The sequence below is a fragment of the Impatiens glandulifera genome, chromosome 5, assembly GCF_907164915.1.
Source record: "Impatiens glandulifera chromosome 5, dImpGla2.1, whole genome shotgun sequence".
NCBI lineage: Eukaryota > Viridiplantae > Streptophyta > Magnoliopsida > Ericales > Balsaminaceae > Impatiens > Impatiens glandulifera.
In genome coordinates, this window is record NC_061866.1 from 14,055,480 (window position 1) to 14,075,556 (window position 20,077).

General features: G+C 33.4%; 2 protein-coding genes across 2 annotated transcripts; both read left to right on the forward strand.

Annotated features, from left to right (window-relative positions):
- The first annotated feature begins 10,774 nt into the window (after window positions 1-10,774).
- On the forward strand, window positions 10,775-12,968 carry LOC124940526 (autophagy-related protein 8C-like). Its single transcript, XM_047481052.1, has 5 exons — window positions 10,775-10,898; window positions 11,624-11,679; window positions 11,762-11,814; window positions 12,445-12,563; window positions 12,639-12,968. Exons 1-5 carry the CDS (start codon window positions 10,862-10,864, stop codon window positions 12,731-12,733), a joined length of 360 nt encoding a protein of 119 aa, XP_047337008.1. The 5' UTR covers window positions 10,775-10,861; the 3' UTR covers window positions 12,734-12,968.
- Window positions 12,969-14,809: 1,841 nt separating this feature from the next.
- Window positions 14,810-19,836, forward strand: LOC124938602 (probable tetraacyldisaccharide 4'-kinase, mitochondrial). The gene is made up of 8 exons (XM_047479073.1): window positions 14,810-15,038; window positions 15,273-15,396; window positions 16,007-16,234; window positions 16,317-16,466; window positions 18,235-18,444; window positions 18,531-18,590; window positions 18,746-18,826; window positions 19,138-19,836. The coding sequence occupies exons 1-8, from the start codon at window positions 14,857-14,859 to the stop codon at window positions 19,294-19,296; spliced, it is 1,194 nt and encodes a 397-aa protein (XP_047335029.1). The 5' UTR covers window positions 14,810-14,856; the 3' UTR covers window positions 19,297-19,836.
- Window positions 19,837-20,077: the final 241 nt, after the last annotated feature.

Here is a 20,077-nt window from a genome sequence, read left to right on the forward strand (position 1 = left end):
CCATAGACAATATTCATGTAATTGAAAACCAATAATCAATCAGTATACAACTTTCAACTGAAAAACCATAAACAATATTCATGTTTGTGGCTGAGATGATGACGGCTGAGATGATGATGCTCTTGCAGCTCTTGCAGTAGAGGGTGCAGGCATTACTAATTTGCATGTTTCCCTATTATGACCCTGACCACCACATGAGCTACATGTTCTCGGTACCTTACGAATTTCACCTTGGGATGACCTACGCTTTGTTTGAGGTCGCCCTTTCTTAACCTTAACAGGTGGTTTAAGGCACACTCGTTGCTTGATATGTTCTGGAATATCCCAATACTCTTCATGACAAACTGGATATATTGTTTCCGCATACGCATTGATCCACAATTCACTTGAGTAATACCTGAAAGATAACAATTGAACATGTGAGAAATAAAGTTAGTTAGATAGATTCAATAGCAAATAAAGTAAAGTAAACCCTAAACCTTGAGCAGAACTCATAGGCATCCAATCTATGGGTACGGGAAGCAGCCAGGGCATGAGTGCAAGGAAGACCAGATACATCAAATATCCTACAACTACAACTCATTCCTTTCAAGTCAACTTTATAATCAGATTCACCGTCATGGACATAAGAGCATCTTCAGCGCATGACCTGTGCCCGCATCGGACAACGTGGAAAAGGGCAGGTCATTGATTTTTTTCATTTTTTGCATTGTAGATAAAAGCAAAAAGAGGGCAGTGCCCTCTATGCCGGTCATGCCCTACTCTGACATTTTCATAATTATATAATATAATATACTCTATAATATAGGAATATTAGTTATATATTTAATTATAATATTTTTTCCTACTATTTTTAAGTAACATTAAATAAATATATATTCTAAAATTTTACTATAATACAGGAATATTAATTATATATTTAATTATAATAATATTATAATATATTTTAAATTATAAAAATATTTTATATTTTATTATAATATAGAAATATTAGTTATATATTTTCAAATTTTTCTATAATATAGAAATATTAGTTATATATTCTCAAATTTATTATAATATATTTTAAATTATAAAAATATTTTATATTTCGATTTATTTAATATTAGTTATATATATATATAATTAATAAATATATATTTTAAATAAATTAATATATTTTTTTATTAATTATATTAACACGTTTTAAGGGTTTAAATTCTCAAATTTTCATATAATATAGAAATATTATTATAATAATATAAATTAGTTATTTATTTAAAATAGTATAAATAAAATTCACTTTAAATTATTTAGATAAGAGAGCGGGCGTAATCATTAGAGTGTTTTGCCCAAGTACAATATGTGCCCGCTTTCTGTTGAGGTGGAATATAGATTTGACAAAATAAGAGGGCAGAGGTCTTGTGCGCTGCTGATGCTCTAAAACTCGAATCGGTTAAGTGGATGAACGTTATATAATCTGGCCTTCTCAGCTTGATCACGTAAGAACTTTTCATAATAAGAAGATAAACGTTCATTGTGATTGGACGCTTTTTCTCTTCGACTATTAAACCAATCTTGTAATGTGAATCTTAAATAATCAGCTAAAATTGATATGGGATACTTTCTAGCTTCCCTACTTTGACTATTGAAGCTCTCAGCGTAATTGCTTGTCATTTGATTGTATCGTTTACCAGGAAAAAAGGCACGACTCCATCTCTCAAACCCAATATCTTCCAAATACATTGCAATACGAGGGTCTTTAGCATTGATCTTGTCAAAATGCTGATTAAACTTCAAGATTGTGTACGCTTGAGAAGCCAAACCAAACTCGGCGTGGCAGTGATCGGTTTTGAATTTGGCCATAATATTCATCTTGATGTGATATGTGCACGCACCGTGGTCAGCTTCTGGAAAAACAGCACACAAGGCATTGGCGATGCTTGGGTGTCTATCAGATACGAACACGAGATCATCAACCAATCCAATTGCATCTCTAAGTTTTTGCATGAAATAAGTCCAGGAGTTGTTATTCTCCGAATCAACAACGCTGAATGCAACATGATAGAGTTGTTCATTCGCATCTAATGCTATCGCCACCAATAGCTGACCTCCAACCTTGTGCTTAAGAAAACTGGCATCGACGCACAATACTGGACGACAACAGTTTTTGAAACCCCTAATTGAGCAGCCTAAGGACATGAACATATACCTGAAATGACCGTGCTCATCCGTCTGGATGTCTGTTATGGTACCTGGATTGTTCTTCTCCAACATGTACAGGTATGCTGGCCATTTACCATAAGAATCTTCTACAGTTCCTCGCACTGCCATTAGGGCCTTTTCTCTAGACCGCCAAGCCTTATTATAAGACAACTTTATTCCATAAGTAGTCTGTATGTCTTCCATTATTTTCTTGGGCATGTGGTCATGGTGATGGTCCATGTACTTGCTTTTCATGCATTTCCCAAACACCCATTTTGGTGCTTGCCTTTGATTCTCTTGCCTCGTCACAATTGAACACGTATGATCTTTTACGAATTTACGAATCTCAAACATTTCCGAGAAATTTACTCTGACAGCACGTAGTCTCCACTTGCAATTCTTATCCAAACATTTCACAACCCAAAGTTCTATTTTTGACTTCACCACTTTGAATTCAAAATGATTAGTCATGGCATATTTATATAACCTCAGTTGAAGTTTTTTTATTCTCAAACAAAGAACTGACTTCCAATCCGATTCCGGTACTTACTGCCTCATGTATAGGATTTTCACTACTTGGTATGTTACTAGCAACCCATTCACTACATCTTGGTTGAGTACGAACAACAACATTGTTTTGTTGTGTACTAGGAACCCAAACACTGTTTGGATTTGGATTGGTACTAGGAACCCAATCATAAATACTAGGTTGGGTAATAGGAACCCAATCATCATCAGCATCATCCCCCACATTCAGACGCAAATGTTCATCTTCAATGTCATTTTCGAAGAAAACCTCACGCTGCTTTGGGAAGACGTCGGGGTCATCAATTTCTGGAACCTCTACACTTTCTTGGGTTGGTAGTGACTTCTCTACTAAGGATACACACAATGGAGTGCGGTTGTGGACTGAAACTGCTTCATGTAAAAAGAACTACACATCCACATCTTTTTTTATATCAGTTATATAAGAAAATTTGGCAATCATGCCAGGAGCATTATACTTGGCTTGAAGCAATAAATCATATCTAGATTTGTCAACATCGGTAGCAGAATAAATTTGATCAACTAATTGGGCATAAGTAGACTTTTGGGGAACAATCATACCGCTGTTTGAATTTGCAGAAAAATGAGTAAGATCATCCGTAGTTTTCCACTCTCCATCAAAGTAAAGAAGTACAGGTACTTGAGCTGCAATTGAAAACAGTTCAACAACATCACAAGAATTGAAAAAAGTTCAACAACATTACCATAACCGAGGAGAGTTTGCTCGTAGAGTTTCAGGAAATCCAATGCAGCAACTTTTTACCATAAATTTGCTTCAATGAATCTAATGGGATAAGAGCTCCCTATCCAATAGGTCCATTGAAGCAAACTTGTGGTTAATTCTTGGCACATTGTATCTCCACGAAATATACCAGTAAACTCTACCTCAAAGCTTAATTCGCGTGAGTGGGAATCAATAAGCGTGAGTGAAATACGCGTGAATCAGCTACACTATGCCAACAAACCCTAAACCTTAATACTAGAATAACAACATAGTATTGATTCTCATTCATTCAAATACAACCTAGCTAAACTATAATTTAACTAACCTAGTGTTCATAATCACTAAAAACCATAAAATAAACATACCCATTTTGAGAACGAAGAGTAGTGGGTCACGAATTCAAACGGAGAGGTCTCGTGGTGTCATCGTAGTCGTCAGCTGCTGCTGCTCGTGGTCGAGTTCTTCAGGGGAGTACGGTTTGAGGGTCGAGTCGGAGTGGAGAAAGCGAGAGAAGAGAGAAGGGGAAATTAGTGATTCGTGGTTTTGTTATAAATTAGGGCACAAAAATATTATATACGAAGAAAGACGAGAATTGAAATTCACGCGTTTCATCTAAAACGCGTCAATAAACTCACGTATTTTAGATGAAACGCGTGAATGCATTTCACGTTAATTGAAAGACGAGGAATGCCATTCACACATTTCATCTAAAATGCGTGAGTTTATTCACGCGTTTTAGATGAAACGCGTGAATAACAACATTGTTCTTTGTTCCTTGTTGTTTGAGTTATGTTGTAAACAAAGAAAGTGAATATGCGTGATTATACACAATACACGTGAGTTATGTTGGATTTTTCTAAATAAGCATAAGTTATGATACTACATTCAAGCATTCTACACAATATACGTGAGTTTGTAGTATGGTGTATCATCAAATCGATTAACTCACCTAAATTATTAGAAATCCAACAATGATAAATAAGGCATATTGTAATAAATCAACAAACCATATTGTTAACAAAAGTAATAAACCAAAAATAGAAGAATATTCAGTAATATAAACCACCATAAATAGAAGAACAATAAGTATTGTTAACAAAAGTCTAAACAACTCCAAATTAAGTAAGCAAATGTTGCAAATCACAAGCAGCAACAGATTGAAGCAACTTTGTATGAGGAACAACATGTTCATCCAATATGCATGACATAACAGCCACTTTCTCAAAAAGCCAATTGTCGGGAAGAACATCAAAATCCTTTTCAATTGGTCGATACCTGCTGTCTATCTCGAAATATACTATTATAGTTTTCGCATCCCTTGGCTCAGCAAATGGATAATCTGGATTATCCAATTCTTTAATACTACCACCTCCAGCAACTATTAACTCAATGAGATCCTGTTTGTAAAGTGGGATGAAATTCCCTACAAATATAAAAATGTAACCGTCAAACAGTTTCGAACGCTGAAAAACAAACAAAGAAAATAATTTCAGTTATTAAGCAAAATAATAAAAGTACAGATAGGAGGAATAAGACCAAACTCACATTATTCAACAACCGAAGTCTGCCTTTTCTAGGACCACCTTGGGCTCCATGATTATCATGTTTAACCTCATAAGGTTCCTCATCAACACAGTTTTGGGTTTTCAATGATGATTTTATCCCTACACAAAACAATTTTTATATTAATTTAACAGACATATGTATGAAACAAATCGTGTTAACAGAGACTCACAATCAATAGTAAGGACTCATTTCCCGTTCAGAATTGCCTTCAATACTTTTTGAGTTCGGCCGCATGCACCATTAGGATCAGTGTAAGCAATAACATGGGTTACATCTTCTCTCCACTTCGGAGACACCCTTGCACCAAAAGTGCGAGCAAATTCAACTATCAACAACTGTGTAAAACAATAATATAATGGTTATTACATTCAAAACTAGTTAATATGGACATAGTAGAGAGAATAGAACATACATTATCTTCAGGTGATAATTGATTGGGACATAAGGTCATAGCAGTGTTTGTTGCCTGCATATTATTAAAAAAAGGAGTTTTGTTATTAAATACATAAATATGAACATTTCAATTCAATATAACAACCATTTTATTAAATACCATTTTGTTGAACGAACTAAGAAAACCGGTTGTGGTGGCGGTCGTGGCAGCTCCTGATCTAAATACTACAATATCCATCAATATAAACAGCAGAATATACATCAATAGCTAACTATACAATATTCATGTAATTGAAAACCAACAATCAATTAGTATATATAGGAAAACCAACAATCAATTAGTATATATAGGAAACGGCATAATATACATCAAAACCAAATCTTAAACTCTAAATACACTAATATCCATGAATATAAATGGCAAAATATACATCGAAACCTAACCCTAAACCTAAATACATCAATATATATAGGAAGGAAACAACATAATATACATCAATACCAAACCTTAAACCCTAAATACACCAATATCCATGAATATAAATGGTAGAATATACATCGAAACCTAACCCTAAACCTAAATACATCAATATACATAGGAAACATCATAATATACATCAAAACCAAACCTTAAACCCTAAATACACCAATATCCATGAATATAAACGGTATAATATACATCAAAACCTAACCCTAAACCTAAATACATCAATATATATAGGAAACGACATAAAATACATCAAAACCAAACCCTAAACCTAAATACATCCATATCCATGAATATAAACGGTATAATATAAATTGAAACCTAAACCTAAACCTTAAGCCCTAAACTGACCTGATGATGTTGAAGAACGATGATGTTGGAAGGATCCCGATGATGTTGAGGAACGATGATGTTGAGGAACGATGATCTTGATGGATGTTGGAGGAAGTCGGAATGGAAAGTCGGCCGCAGTCGGAGTGGGAGGGAGAATCGGGGATGTTTTGTTTTAAAATAGGGCCAAAAGTTATATATAAGACTAAAAACGCGAATTGCCATTCACGCGATTTAATATAAATCGCGTGAGTTCATCAACACGTTTTAGATGAAACGCGTGGATGGGAATTCACGTAAATTGAAAAACGTGAATTGCCATTCACGCGTTTCATCTAAAACGCGTGAATGAAATCACGTGACTTAATCTAAATCGCGTGAATGTCAATTCGCGTCAATGAGCGTAAAATCTGGCGCGCGAGGGGTATTTCTGACATTTCGCAGGGCAAAAGGGCCCTTTTTGCCAACATTAGCAGGCGCGGTCCATTTTTGGATTTTAGCCTGTTATGGGGGCCATTTCATCAAATTTCCCTATAAATACATAAACTCATTATACCCTTCTAACATTCTTATTCAACTCATAAGTTTGCTTACCTCTTTATCCGAAGCAAGGATATCTACCTAAACAAGATATCTGTCTTAGATAAGTTAAATCACCAGAAAAAATAGTAGATTCTCGTAAACAAAACACCGTCAGAAATAACGCAGTAGTGTCGCTGGACATCTCCTTTTACCTTAAGACCTACGGAGGCAACCTCTACGCTGTAGCCCTTGGGGAATTTGAGGAACCCCGTTACGTACTATTTGGGTCATGGGGCGGTCTAAGGAATTCTTCTTGCTTTCCGTCAGAATAAAATTATATCCAACTAATACTGGGGAAATCATTGCCGATATGGAGAGAGGCAGGATATACAGACATACATAGATAGAGAGAGGGACAAAAGATTGAGAAAACTTTGCAGAAATCTTTCTAACCACAAATTTCCATTTTGAATTTTTGGTTGAATCATTCCGTCGGACCAGATTTTGACCGGTTCGAAAGGTGACCGTATTAAAGTAAAAAATCGAATCGCCTACTTAACCGTTTCACGGTCGGACCGATTAGATCGGTTGTCCAACCGTGCGTATTTTAAAATTGTGATTTTAAATATAATATGCTCATGATTCAAATTCAACTAATGCAAATTAATTTGGAATATTTGAGGATAATCTAAAACTTATAGTATGGACAATGTGAACATCATACTTGAACTTTATGACAATAATTTTATTATTGTCAATTTTATTTTTAAAAAAAAAAGTTTTTTGTTTTAATTATTTGATTATTTTTAAATATTCATGTCCGGGCTAAGTTCATCGGTCCTAGGTTCAGGGATCCTCGATCCTAGGTCGAACCTCTCGATCTTGGATATAGAAATTCTCGGACGGACCTTTCGGTCCTGTTGAAATTCTCAGTCCTAGGTCTTGGTCCTAGTTTCGAATTTCTCAGTCCTAGGTCTTGGTCCGGACCGATGATTATCGGTTGGACCTCTTCGTCCTCAAGAACACAAAAAAGCAGTTTTATAAATTTGTTTTTTAGCTTGAATTCTTTGATTCAATGATTTGGGTAACTTCACAAAGCTCACATGAACATGTTGATCATCATCTCAAAGTATCAATCGACCTAGATGATGATCACATCGTTTAAAACAGTTTGTGATAAAAAATTGGATATTGATTTTAAAATTGTTTTGAGAAGAAATGAGTTATCCAATAGCTTCTTAATACCTCATATATTTGATTAGTACCAAAACAAGAACACTGCATTTCGTTTTGATTAAATGAAGAACTAAAAAATTTCAATTATTTTGAAAATTTTGATTTTGACCAAACATGATCGGGATAGATCAAATATGATCCAAATAGTTGCTCAACATGATTACAATTATGTTGGGAAGCTTTCTGTGATGTGATTCAAAAGAATTGGCTCAAGTACAACAAATATTTTTTTTTTCATTTTTAAAATTCAAATTTAGGTTTTTCTGTTTTAGGTTGATTGATTATTTCTAACATATCTAGAAAGTTCATAAATGATTTTAGGACCGATTTCCAACCATAAAACACCGTAAGCAACAAACATACAAGCTTATGCAATTCGAAAAATAAAAATATCAAATTTAAACGATAAATATGAATTAAAGAGTGATTGGAACTTTACCAAGGATTGCAGAACACTCATTGATCCTTATGAAAGCTTTTGGGATGTTCAGATCCAAGCTTTAAGGCCTCACACGAAAAATCCAAAATCTTGAAGCTTTAGTGGCGGTTTTTTGAATTTCTTCAATTTGAAGGTGGAGAGTAGATTCTATAGTTTCAGAATGACTCAAGGGGTGTATTTATAGCATTCCTAAGTCGGTGGAGGATCCAAGTGGACTGAATCAGCCAAAAGCTATTAATGGCGTTTTGGTTGTTCTTTCGGTCACTTACAATAGGAATGAATCATCTCTATTAATGTAGGATAAATGATTATCATGGTAGGTGATCATTTCAGCCGAATGGGTTGACTGTAGGTTGTATTCTATCTTTGAGAAATCAAAGACGGAACCTCATCCTTATCCCTTCGGCGATCGCGACGAAGACGAATGTGGCACATGAAACAACGTCGTTTTATGCGCGTTTTGGCATTCCGTCAGCGGTCCGTTGACGATCGGGAGTTCCGTCAGCGTTCCATTAGCGTTTTGGCTAACGGAGCTAACGCTCGGTTTGTTGATCCGGTGCGATGCGTGCGCGCTTCCTTGGTTACAATTAGTTACGTGGGCGTGTCTAAAGTGTTGGATGAAAATCCAGTGCTCATCCGATGAACACAGTACTTGCTATAGCCGATCTTCACAATTTCGACCACACTAGATCGCGAATTTTATTTTTATTTTAAAACCTTAAGGGTTTGTTTGAAATTGATTTTTCTTTCACCCTTTTGACTTTAATTTTAATCTTTTTTAAATACACAAACTATTAAAAATAAATATTACAAATATTTTATCAATTTATTTTATTTTATTTTTGCATATTTTAGTGTTAAATAAATAATTTTGGGGATGAAATGAGTTCATCCTAAATTATTTATTTTAACCCCTTAATTTTTTTCTAAAATTATTTTAAGATAAATGAGTACAACATTTCTCTAAATAATTTTATTTTTATTATTTTGACTATTTTCCTTAATTAATTAGGCTTTAATTATTATAATAAATAATCTAATTAACTGTTTTAATTGGGTTTTGGCCATGAGTTAATTATCTTGATTTTATTTATTCAAAAGTAAGTCAAAATAATTATTTTAATTTTATAAAGTTCTTAGATTTTTAGTGTTTACATAATCCATAATTATTTTGACAATTAAATTTATTTTTATTTTAAGATAGTTTTGTTTTTAATAAAATCATATCAATCACTAACAAAGACACATAAGGTAGTTAGCATCAGCGATCTCATCGTTCAAGTCCTCAGACGAAGGACCTTCCTTATTATGATTAACGAAGTCTTTCCAACCTATAAAAGATCTAATGCTTCCAAACCTACACTATATAATCTAGGAGACAAAGATCTAATGCTTCCAAACCTACACTATATAATCTAGGAGACTATGCCACTAGTATGGTTAGAAAATTAGCTCTCCATTAGAATCATTAAGAATCTCATGACTTGGTTATGAATGCTACCTCGAAAATTCATGCCCCGATTCAAGATAAGGGATTACTTTGCCAAGTCTTTTACCTTCCTTGTAGACCAAGAGTTAACCCCATGTTCTATTTGGTGAACCAACCACCATCACCACTGGTGGTTCACGTCTTTCCCACGATTCCATGGGAAGTTATTTGATTTAAATTAAATGATTCCAATAAGATAGATTAAGCGACAAGATTAGTTCATTAAAGATTAAATATTCACTTAAAATACTTTAAATAGATGTGAAACTTTGTGTGTCATACAATAATATTTTTTAAAAATAAAATGATAATGTTATTTAAAAAGGGAAATTTGAGAAAATGACTCCACTAATAGGCCTAAATGAGGATAGTGTGAGCGCATAATTTAAATAGCGCTGATGACCCTTTTTTTTAATGACAATTATACTCTTACGTAACGTAACCGGATTTTTATTTTTTTATTTTTTCAAATTTTTTTCGTCTCGCGATTGCGTGATGCAACTGGGGTTGTGTGACGCAACTGGGGCATTTTCGTCCAAAAAAATTCATAATTAATTTTTTTGAAAAATAAAAAAATAAAAAATTGCGTCACGCAACTGGAACATTTTCGTCCAAAAACAGTAAAAATGGTCACCATCGCTTTTTTTTTTTTTTTTTTTTTTTTTTTTAGCTTTGCACTTTCCGCTCTTAGGCCTATTAGTAGGGTCATCTCCTCAAATTTTCTTTTAAAAATGTTCAATTTTTAAATAAATAAATAAATGTATTTTGGTATGTTTATTTTAATTTAATTTAATAAATGATTTTTTTAAGAAGAAAAAGAATGGTCCGTAAATGTGAAAGTTAAATTAATGAAGTAGTATTAAATCCTTATCCGATCAGATCGTCGGCCGTACTATCTTCTTCTTCTTCTTTTCTCTCTCTTTACAAAGCCAATTTACCGACGCCATGGCTAAGATCTCCTTCAAGTTAGAACACCCTCTTGGTTTGATCTCTCATCTCTATCCTATTTTTAATCTGATTCTTCCTTTTCTCTATTTGATTCATTTTAAATAATATTGATGATCAAATGACGATCCAGATCATGATTCGTCCTTAATACTGTTCGTAGTTCTTCGATCTTCATCATCGTACGATTTACATGTTTAGATGGGTGTTTAATTTTACTTTTGGGTTTGATTCGTTGATCTAAAAAGCGTTTTCTTTGGTGTTTGTGGATTGTGGTTGTGACCAAGATTTTTCTTCTGATAATTTTGATGGAGCTTTGTTAAGAAGATTATCTCCCTATTAGGGTTTTCGTATTCTGTTTGGAATAGCAAAAGATCAATATTATCTCTTATAGTTATGTAATGGGGATTGAAAAGATGGTAAAAGATCATCAATGGTGAAATTTACATAGACAGAAGAATAATAGGCTAGATGATCTTGGGCCGTTTTGGTATATCTGTAATCTCATATAGCTTAATTTTATACAAAACAAAAGTAAAATTGTAAATCAGGATCCATTCAAAAGTTTATGTGACTCTTTGATGATGACTATTCAATCAATCTTCTCAATTTAAGCTTCTACTCCATTAATTGAAATATTTACTTAAAACTCAATAAATTTTATAACAAAACTCTGTAAATCCATCAAGTTGGTTGAATAACAGCATTTTTAGCTTGCAAGATTATGAAATGCTTGATTTTAAGTCATTTTCTACTATGCAGAAAGGAGGCAGGCTGAAGCTGGACGCATTAGAGAGAAATACCCAGATAGAATTCCAGTACTTGAAACTAAACTTGATTGAATTGATATATTGATCAAATGTTGTATAATCATCATTCCTTGTGCTGTTATAATTATAGGTTATTGTGGAGAAAGCTGACAGAAGTGACATTCCAGATATTGACAAGAAGAAGTAATACAGCAAATTTTTAAGGATTGTGATGAATATGCACTAATGATATACATATCCATATTCAGTTTTTTAAAAAGTCTTGATATTCAAATGATTGATCTTTAGCTTTAGTGTTGCTTATTATGGGTCAAGACCAAAATACCCGTAGGCCTTGTTTGATGGATGAGAAAGGTTGGGAGACCAAAATACCCTTGGGCCTGGTTTGATGTAAGGGTTATTTGAATAACCAAGTGGTTATGTATGAATAAACATGTATGATGTAGGTTATTGAAAACTAGGTTATTTGGAGTTGTTTTGGGTAAAAAGACATTAGAGATATCAATATATAATTTGAATGTATCCTATAATTTTAGTTGATGATTTGAGTGAGTTATTTGAAATTAATCTCAAATACCCACATTAAACAAGGCCTTAGTAGTTGATGATGAATAGTGTATTTTGTTGGAAGAGTTGACCCACATCAAACAAGCCTGTAATGGCCTCAATTGAAGACAAGTTCTTATGTCTGAGTTTTCATCCTCATGTAATCTCATTTTGAAACTGAACTTAGTCTGACACAAATTACAGTTTCTCGGAATCTCCAACAAAATTGATTACACTTATGTGGATTATCTTTTGTTACTAATGCAGATATTTGGTCCCTGCTGATCTGACTGTTGGCCAATTTGTCTATGTTGTCCGCAAAAGGATAAAGCTTAGCGCTGAAAAAGCTATTTTTATCTTTGTGAAGAACATATTGCCTCCAACTGGTGAGTCCCATTATTGTGAATTTTCATTGGTATATTTATGATTTGCTTACATTTTCTTCCTTTGTGTGGTCACAGCTGCCATGATGTCAACTGTATATGAGGAGAACAAGGATGAAGATGGTTTCCTTTACATGACTTACAGTGGGGAGAACACATTTGGATCGTGCTGATCGAAGCGAAACAAAAAATATGTAAATAAAATTTGGAATATATGATATCCTTGTGCAGAAGAAACTTTTTTATTTAGTTGGCAACAACTTTTTTATTTAACACTTATTGCTGTTCTATTTGCTCCTTCCTAAACCCTAAGGTATTTAGGTTTGTGTGGCATTTTCATTTGTCATTAGTATCTGCAACAGAACCCGAGTTCTATATTTGATAACAAAGTCTCTACTGTTTTATTAAGCCTTCCCAGTTTCTATAAACCTCATCACTAATATTTTAAGAGAAATGAGCTATGAGTGATCATTAAGTCTTTCCTCTTCTTAGTAGGTAGCATCAAATTATTCTTTATTTCTATAAGTTCCTGTACCAATTACTAGCTTCATTTAGAAACTCCATTTGATTTTCTTTTCCTATCTGGGTGGAGATTCAGGTTAGACCAAGATTTAGATAAAGGCTTTGGTGGTGGTAGAATTGCTTTTATAATTGAGGTGGTGTTTGATTAAACTCAGGAGGGTTCAAAAAATGTGTGAAATTTATAAATAGGCAAGACATCAATAATTAGGGTTGAGCAGCCAAATCTACATGCCCCTTAATACCCAATTATATTTGAATAGAAAAATATCTATTAGAATATAATATATTGATTTGATGAGCTAAAGTGATATATAATCAAATAATTGATCCAAAATCACTTACATAGACCACTTTCAAAACTCATACAAAATGACAAATACATGTGATAACATAACATTAATGCCTTGTTTGATTTTGAGTTATTTTGATTGTTTCTTTTACCATGACATTTATTTTCATCATTTTTTGGGATTAAATTTCCTATGTCCAAATATTCCATTTGACTCCAAAAGGATTATAGCTTGACAATGAGGTCAAGTTTCTAAAAAGTATTTATGATCCTACAAGAAAGAACAATTGTTTGATAATTAGGTTTAATAGAGGCATAGTGTCAAATAAATTCTTATATCTTTTCGAAAGCTCTCGAGTTATTAAATTTGATATTATCAATTAGAGGTGATTGTGAATTTGTCATGTTCACAATTACTCTCCAAGGATTAAAAATTGGGTCCAGAGTTTGGAGTCCAAAGATTTTGTCCAATTAGGTCAAAGTATCATTTTCCTTCTCTTGTGATATAAATGCCCTTATATACCCATTTTGTAATATCAATTATCAACTCATTTTAATATGAAAAATATTTGAGTTTGTTATTGTCATCCAATAAACATTACTGGACAATTCATTTGTAAAAAAAACGGTTACTTAATAGTCCCTTGGAAAACATTATAACAAAAATAATATAAAAAAACGTTCCTTAACAAAAATATAAATAAAATAACATTTCTCTCTAATTTTGATCATAATTTTGAAACTCGGCCCAGTCATCATCCAGACGAAGAAATTGAGTCACTGGTTCAACGAGCGAATTTCATATAATAATACAAAAATAACAAAAAAATTCATCAATTTTTTATACCATAATAGTAAAAGTAGGTAGTGATCAAAATTCAAAATATTGTTTCGTAATTACACTTTATTCATTGTCTCTATTAGGAAAATACAATTAAAATAAACATAAACTCTTAAATAATAAAAATAGAAATAAAAAATCTACCCACATGAAACTCATGATACTAGAAATAGATAAACCTAATGAGAACAAAAAAACAAGAGAAGGGAACTGAGAGAGTGATAAGTGAGATTTTTTTAAAAAAAAATAGGATAAACCCGTTGGGTTAATCTGGACTGTCGGATTTTCGGTCCAACCGGGGTGAGCGAATTTAACTAGGTGGAATGCATTTTCAATTTTTTCATCAACCCAGCCCCGATTTGACGACCGATTCACCAACTTTACTGGTCTGACCAGCTGCTGAATTTCAAAACTATGGTTTTCATCCTATAAGCATATATTCATCACATTAAAACTACAAATATATTATTTTAAAAAGAGAGAAAATTATACATATTTATTTTAAAAAATAATATTATATTTACCAAGTTACTCAAGATCTCAAATTTATTATAAAAAACAATAATATATTGACCAAAATTAACTTATTCAAAAATTTCACCTGAATTTGGGACTTGTAGCTTTCTTTCTCTATATCTTCTTCAATGGAGAAACTAAGAACTTTGGTGAATCAGATAGCTCACACACAATCTTCCAAAAGGCGATCTACTCTCTCCCCTCTACAACTTTCTCTTATCCCCTTCCTCTCCTTTGCTTCCTCTGTCTATGGACATGCTCTTTCCATTCGCCATTCGCTCTATGACTTGGGTCTCTTTCGCCGCTACCGGTAAACCGAAACCCATTGTCTATTTTCGTTTTTTTTTTTCTTTCCATTAGTGGTACCAGAGAAAGAAACGAAAATGGACGGAAGGTGTTTGCTTTAATGCTTCAGAGGATTTATCTTGGTTTTTGAACTACTTGATTCGCTTTAAAATAAGCCCATTTTGTTGAACTTGAAGGAAACCAAATTTATCAATGAAATGAGACTAACTGTTTTCTTTCTTTATCAATGCTGACTAAGGTTGCCGGTTCCTGTAATTAGCATTGGAAATCTGACATGGGGTGGAAATGGGAAGACACCCATGGTTGAGTTCATTTCTCATTGGCTGGTTGAATCTGGCGTAACACCGCTCATTCTTACTAGGGTACATTTCTTTGTTTCAATTAGATATTGATTTTTGATTTTTAATATGTGTGTTTATTGACTTTAATGATCTACTTGATTTGCTGAAACTGTTGGGTTCTGGATTGTTTGAATTGAGTCACTAAAGTTCTGCTTCTGGTTTGGAAGTGTATAATTGTAAATAGAATTTGAGTTAAATTATAATTATAATTTGATAAGAATTGAAATTGATCCACAATTTAGTTCTTAAGTTTGGAAAAATCATAGAATTGCAATTTTGAAATGTGAAGGATGTATTTGGATTGGAACTTAATAATCATATATTTTCATCTCCATTGGAATTATAATATTTAGTTTAAGTTATCGAACAAATAAAGAATTTGGAATTGGACCCCCAATTCAAATCGTGGCCTTGTAGATTTTACTGTTGAAACTTGTAAATAGAAAGGCAAGTAGTATTGGAACTCGCTACTTTTTTCTTTCTTTCAAAACATTACTGTCCTACATTGTGGTGAACATGACCATAAGTAGATGTCCACTGAAAATTGTAGATTGTTTACAAAGAAGTAATGTTCATATAATACTTAGGAATGAAGCTAGAAGTAGTGCTTATAAAAACAATTTCTTGGCAGGGTTATGCTAATGGAGATGAAGCTAAGATGCTTGAGAGGCATTTCTCCGGAACATGTGTAAAGATTGGTATAGGTGCAAATCGAGCTGCCACTGCTGCAAGTTTCATTGAGAGACATGGTTTTGTGGATCCTTACAAAACTTCTCTTTTAATGGGATGTTCCCCAAAAGATAGAGATGTTCTAGAGTTGGACAGAGTAGGTATGATTGTTCTAGATGATGGGATGCAGGTAATAGTGCCATACAATTGTCGTCTGTCTAGTTTTAAGAAAAGTTTTTTATGTAGTTTCATAATCTCTTATGTTATGACAGCACTTGAGCTTAGAGCGTGATTTGGAGATTGTAATGGTAAATGCAATGATCCCATGGGGAAATGGTAAACTAATTCCTCTAGGACCTTTAAGAGAACCATTGACTGCCATCCGACGAGCTGATGTTGCGGTTGTGCATCATGCTGACTTGGTAATAAATCTTGACACTTATTTTTTACGATGATACCTGATATATGTGAAAGGTTGTAATTCATGTTCAATTTTTGACTTGTTTGATAGAATTGAATGTTGAATTCAAAAATTTAAATATATTAAATGTTTTATAGCCTTCTTTAATCTCAGCCGTCCATTTGTGTTTCTTCCTCACGGTCAGATCTGGGTTGGCATAGTGTCACGGGCAGAAACTCAATTACTCGAATAACTCCTCGATCCGTGCGACACTAGACTAGATTACCTCAATGCTAGTAAGCCTATTAGAAAATGCAAAAAGAAAGAACACTTAGAGAGAGAGCTCGAAAAAATTGAGTTATATTTCTTGTCTTTGGTTCATGGTCAAGACTTATTTATATATATACAAGTTGAGGGATCTTTCTAAATCCTTCTTATCACTAGGATATTATTGAGAATTCTATCATACCTAGAATTAGGAACTCTTAGAGAATTATAGAGAATTCCATGGAAAAAAAAACTACAAAATCTAGAACCTTCTAAAGTATGTACATTATGGGTTTGACATCTTTGGGCTTTAATCACCCAATTGAATGAGCCTTGACATTCTCCCATTCAAAAGTCGGACTTAGGTGGGGGTGGGGGAGAATGTCACGGCCCATTCAGTTGGGTGATCAAAGTCCAAAGATGTCAAGTCCATAATGTACATACTTTAGAAGGTTCTAGATTTTGTAGGTTTTTTATAAAGTTTTTTTGTAAGAAAGATCTCTCAACTTGTATATAAACAAGTCTTGGCTATGAACCAAAGACAAGAAATATAACTCATATTCTCCAATCTCTCTCTCTTTTAAGTGTTCCTTATTCTTGCATTTTCTAATAGACTGATTAGCTAGCATTGAGACAATCTAGTCTAGTGTCGCACGGGTCGAAGAGTTATTCGAGTAATTGAGTTTCTGCCCGTGACAATAAGTCCCTATATATATTACCAAATAAGTATTTTAATCTAGATCTACTAACAACCCAATTACCCTATTCTTAACCCTAATGTATGAGAATGTGTTACGCCTTATTTGTAACTTAGAGTTTATGGGTTCTTGATTTCAAGAATCGAGTTCTTGATCTCTAGGACTGGGTGAGAAATATATAAACATAGGGCAGCGGAAGAGTTTTGTAGTGGAGAATTTGAGATTAGGGGAAAAGAAGAATCAAGGTGAGAAAAGAATACTGCTGGTCTATATCAAACAGTCCAAAACAAAGGTTTAAAACCTAAAATAAAATAGGGATGAAGAACTTTCACAAGAGAATTCAAATATTCATTTTCATAAATCTTTGGGGAAGAAAAAGATCAGCCTTATATAGTTGCGGTCTTGCCCCACAATATTCAGAATTATTGTTGTAACAACATAACAGAATTCGGTTTGAGAAATATAAGAAAAGGGAAACAAAACAGAATATTAAAACAAAAAACAGAAATGTAGCCCAAGTGCACACTAGAACCGAAGGGTGCTGGAATTATTCTAAGACCGATGCATTAATTTGGAGACCGTAACAGAATGTTAATCGAATTGCGAGTTTAATGTTAAGATTATAATTGACCAATGATTCTTGTGTGGTATGGGATTGATGGAGGGTTAGCATATGTCTAACTTCATTTGTTTATGATTTCTCACTCTTCTACTATAACAATGAGTACTTTTATTTCAAATCTATTAAAAACTAAAATTATGATGTAATTTCCAAAAATAGGATAAAATGACTTATCCAGTTTAAAAATTGTGATGCTTATGCAGGCATCGGAACAAGATATTGAGTTCATTGAGAAAATGCTGCAAGGATTGAAAGAATCTCTCCCTGTTTTCTTCACAAAGATGTCTCCTTGTTTTTTCTTCATAGCAGGAAACACAAAAAGAATATTGCCTTTGAATTCTCTTCATCTAAAGGTTATTCTATGTGTTTCTGCAATTGGTTTTGCAGATGCTTTCAAGCTCACCATTAAGAAAGTATGAAATTATGTGTTTGAAAACTTTAGAATTTGAACATAAGTCATTAATAACTTATGAAATGTTGCTTGCCACATATTGTGCAGATAGACCCATTGCATGTCGATGAGCTATACTTTAGTGACCACCATTTATTTGAGGCAGAGGTTTGGTTTAGTTTATTTCTTATAATTATTTGATTATATTATTTTATTTTATTTTAATTTTTGAGAATTAATATGACATCCCACCGCTATAGACCTGCTGTTTACATGTATTTGTTCCTTCATGTCGTAACAATTTACTATATTTTCTATTTTAGGATATCAGAGTGATCATAGAAAGACTCGAAAATCTTCATGCCCAGTTTCACTCGCCCCCGGTTGTAGTCGTCACTGAAAAGGTGAGGCTGCATAACTTTGAAAAACCATTAGTAACCATTTATATCATTAAGAACTTTTCATACCATGTGAATTTTCATATTTTTTGTCTCAATTATTTATCTTTTGCCTTTAGCTTTTAAAGGAGGCTAATATAACATCCAACCATTGCAAATTCTTTTCTATTTCGAGAAAGCACTTCATTTCTTGGTGTCAAATTAGGATATGTGGTATAAAAATGGACGATTACGCAGGAAAAGTGTTTAACTTGTATGTTATTTTGCCCATTAAATCTCCTTAGAGAACTTTTTATGCCATTCATTTTTCTTATCAGGATTATGACCGAGAACCAGGAATTCTCCAGCATCTACATCCTTTTGAAGTGTTGGTTCTTTGCTCAGAACTGCAATTTATTTCAAGAAAGGGAAGCACCTCTGAGAATTACAAGGCATTGTTAAAACAACTTCTGAAAGCAAGATTATTGCATCAATAGAAGATATTATGGCATTAAAAGGGCAAGGAAGGGAACATAGAGGGAGTTGTTTCCAAGAACAAGCACCAAAATGAAATGGTTAACCAAGTCGAATCAAACCACCCCTGTTTTTCCCCTTGAGATGGGAGCGGTCAATTGCCTCTTACAAAGCAATCCCGATTCTTTCTGCCCCTCAACAAGCACCAAAATGGGTAACCAAGTCGAATCAAACCGCGCCTGATTTCCCCCTTTTGAGACCGGGCAGTCAAATTGCCTCTTTCAAAGCAAACCCAATTCGTTCTGCCCCTCATTTTTTGAGAATCGGAAATCCTTTTCCAATTTGAAATTGTTCATTTGGAATCACTTAGCTATGAGTCTCGACAAAGTTTGAATAATTAATGTTGTGAACTTGTGATGTCTCTGAAACTGTTCATTGAGCTATTACAATTCTTTATACATTCATCTATCTGTTTAATCAAATCATCAACTTATGAGTTAAGGATCAAACGCTTCATAAAGATAATACACACTAGTCTGAGTAGTCTCATAGTTTCAATAATATTCATTTCTCATTGATACTTAAGACTCCATATATTTACGATCAGCCAATCACATTTAACAATCAATTTTAATACTAGTTTCATATCATATTTATTCGATTCTTCAAAATTAACTTTTGGCTTTTCCATATTAACTTTCAGTATTGAACAAGTCTCGAATACAACATCCATATTTCTTAAACGAGAGATTCTTATAAGAAATATAATATAATTAAAATAATATATGTATGCGTGAGAGTCTT

Coding starts and splice junctions, on each gene's coding strand:
- LOC124940526 (XM_047481052.1), top strand. CDS start 10,862: ATGGCTAAGATCTCCTTCAAGTTAGAACACCCTCTTG. Junction 10,899..11,623: donor CAAGTTAGAACACCCTCTTG/GTTTGATCTCTC, acceptor TCTACTATGCAG/AAAGGAGGCAGGCTGAAGCT. Junction 12,564..12,638: donor GAACATATTGCCTCCAACTG/GTGAGTCCCATT, acceptor GTGTGGTCACAG/CTGCCATGATGTCAACTGTA.
- LOC124938602 (XM_047479073.1), top strand. CDS start 14,857: ATGGAGAAACTAAGAACTTTGGTGAATCAGATAGCTCACACACAATCT. Junction 15,397..16,006: donor CACCGCTCATTCTTACTAGG/GTACATTTCTTT, acceptor ATTTCTTGGCAG/GGTTATGCTAATGGAGATGA. Junction 18,827..19,137: donor TTGTAGTCGTCACTGAAAAG/GTGAGGCTGCAT, acceptor TTTTCTTATCAG/GATTATGACCGAGAACCAGG.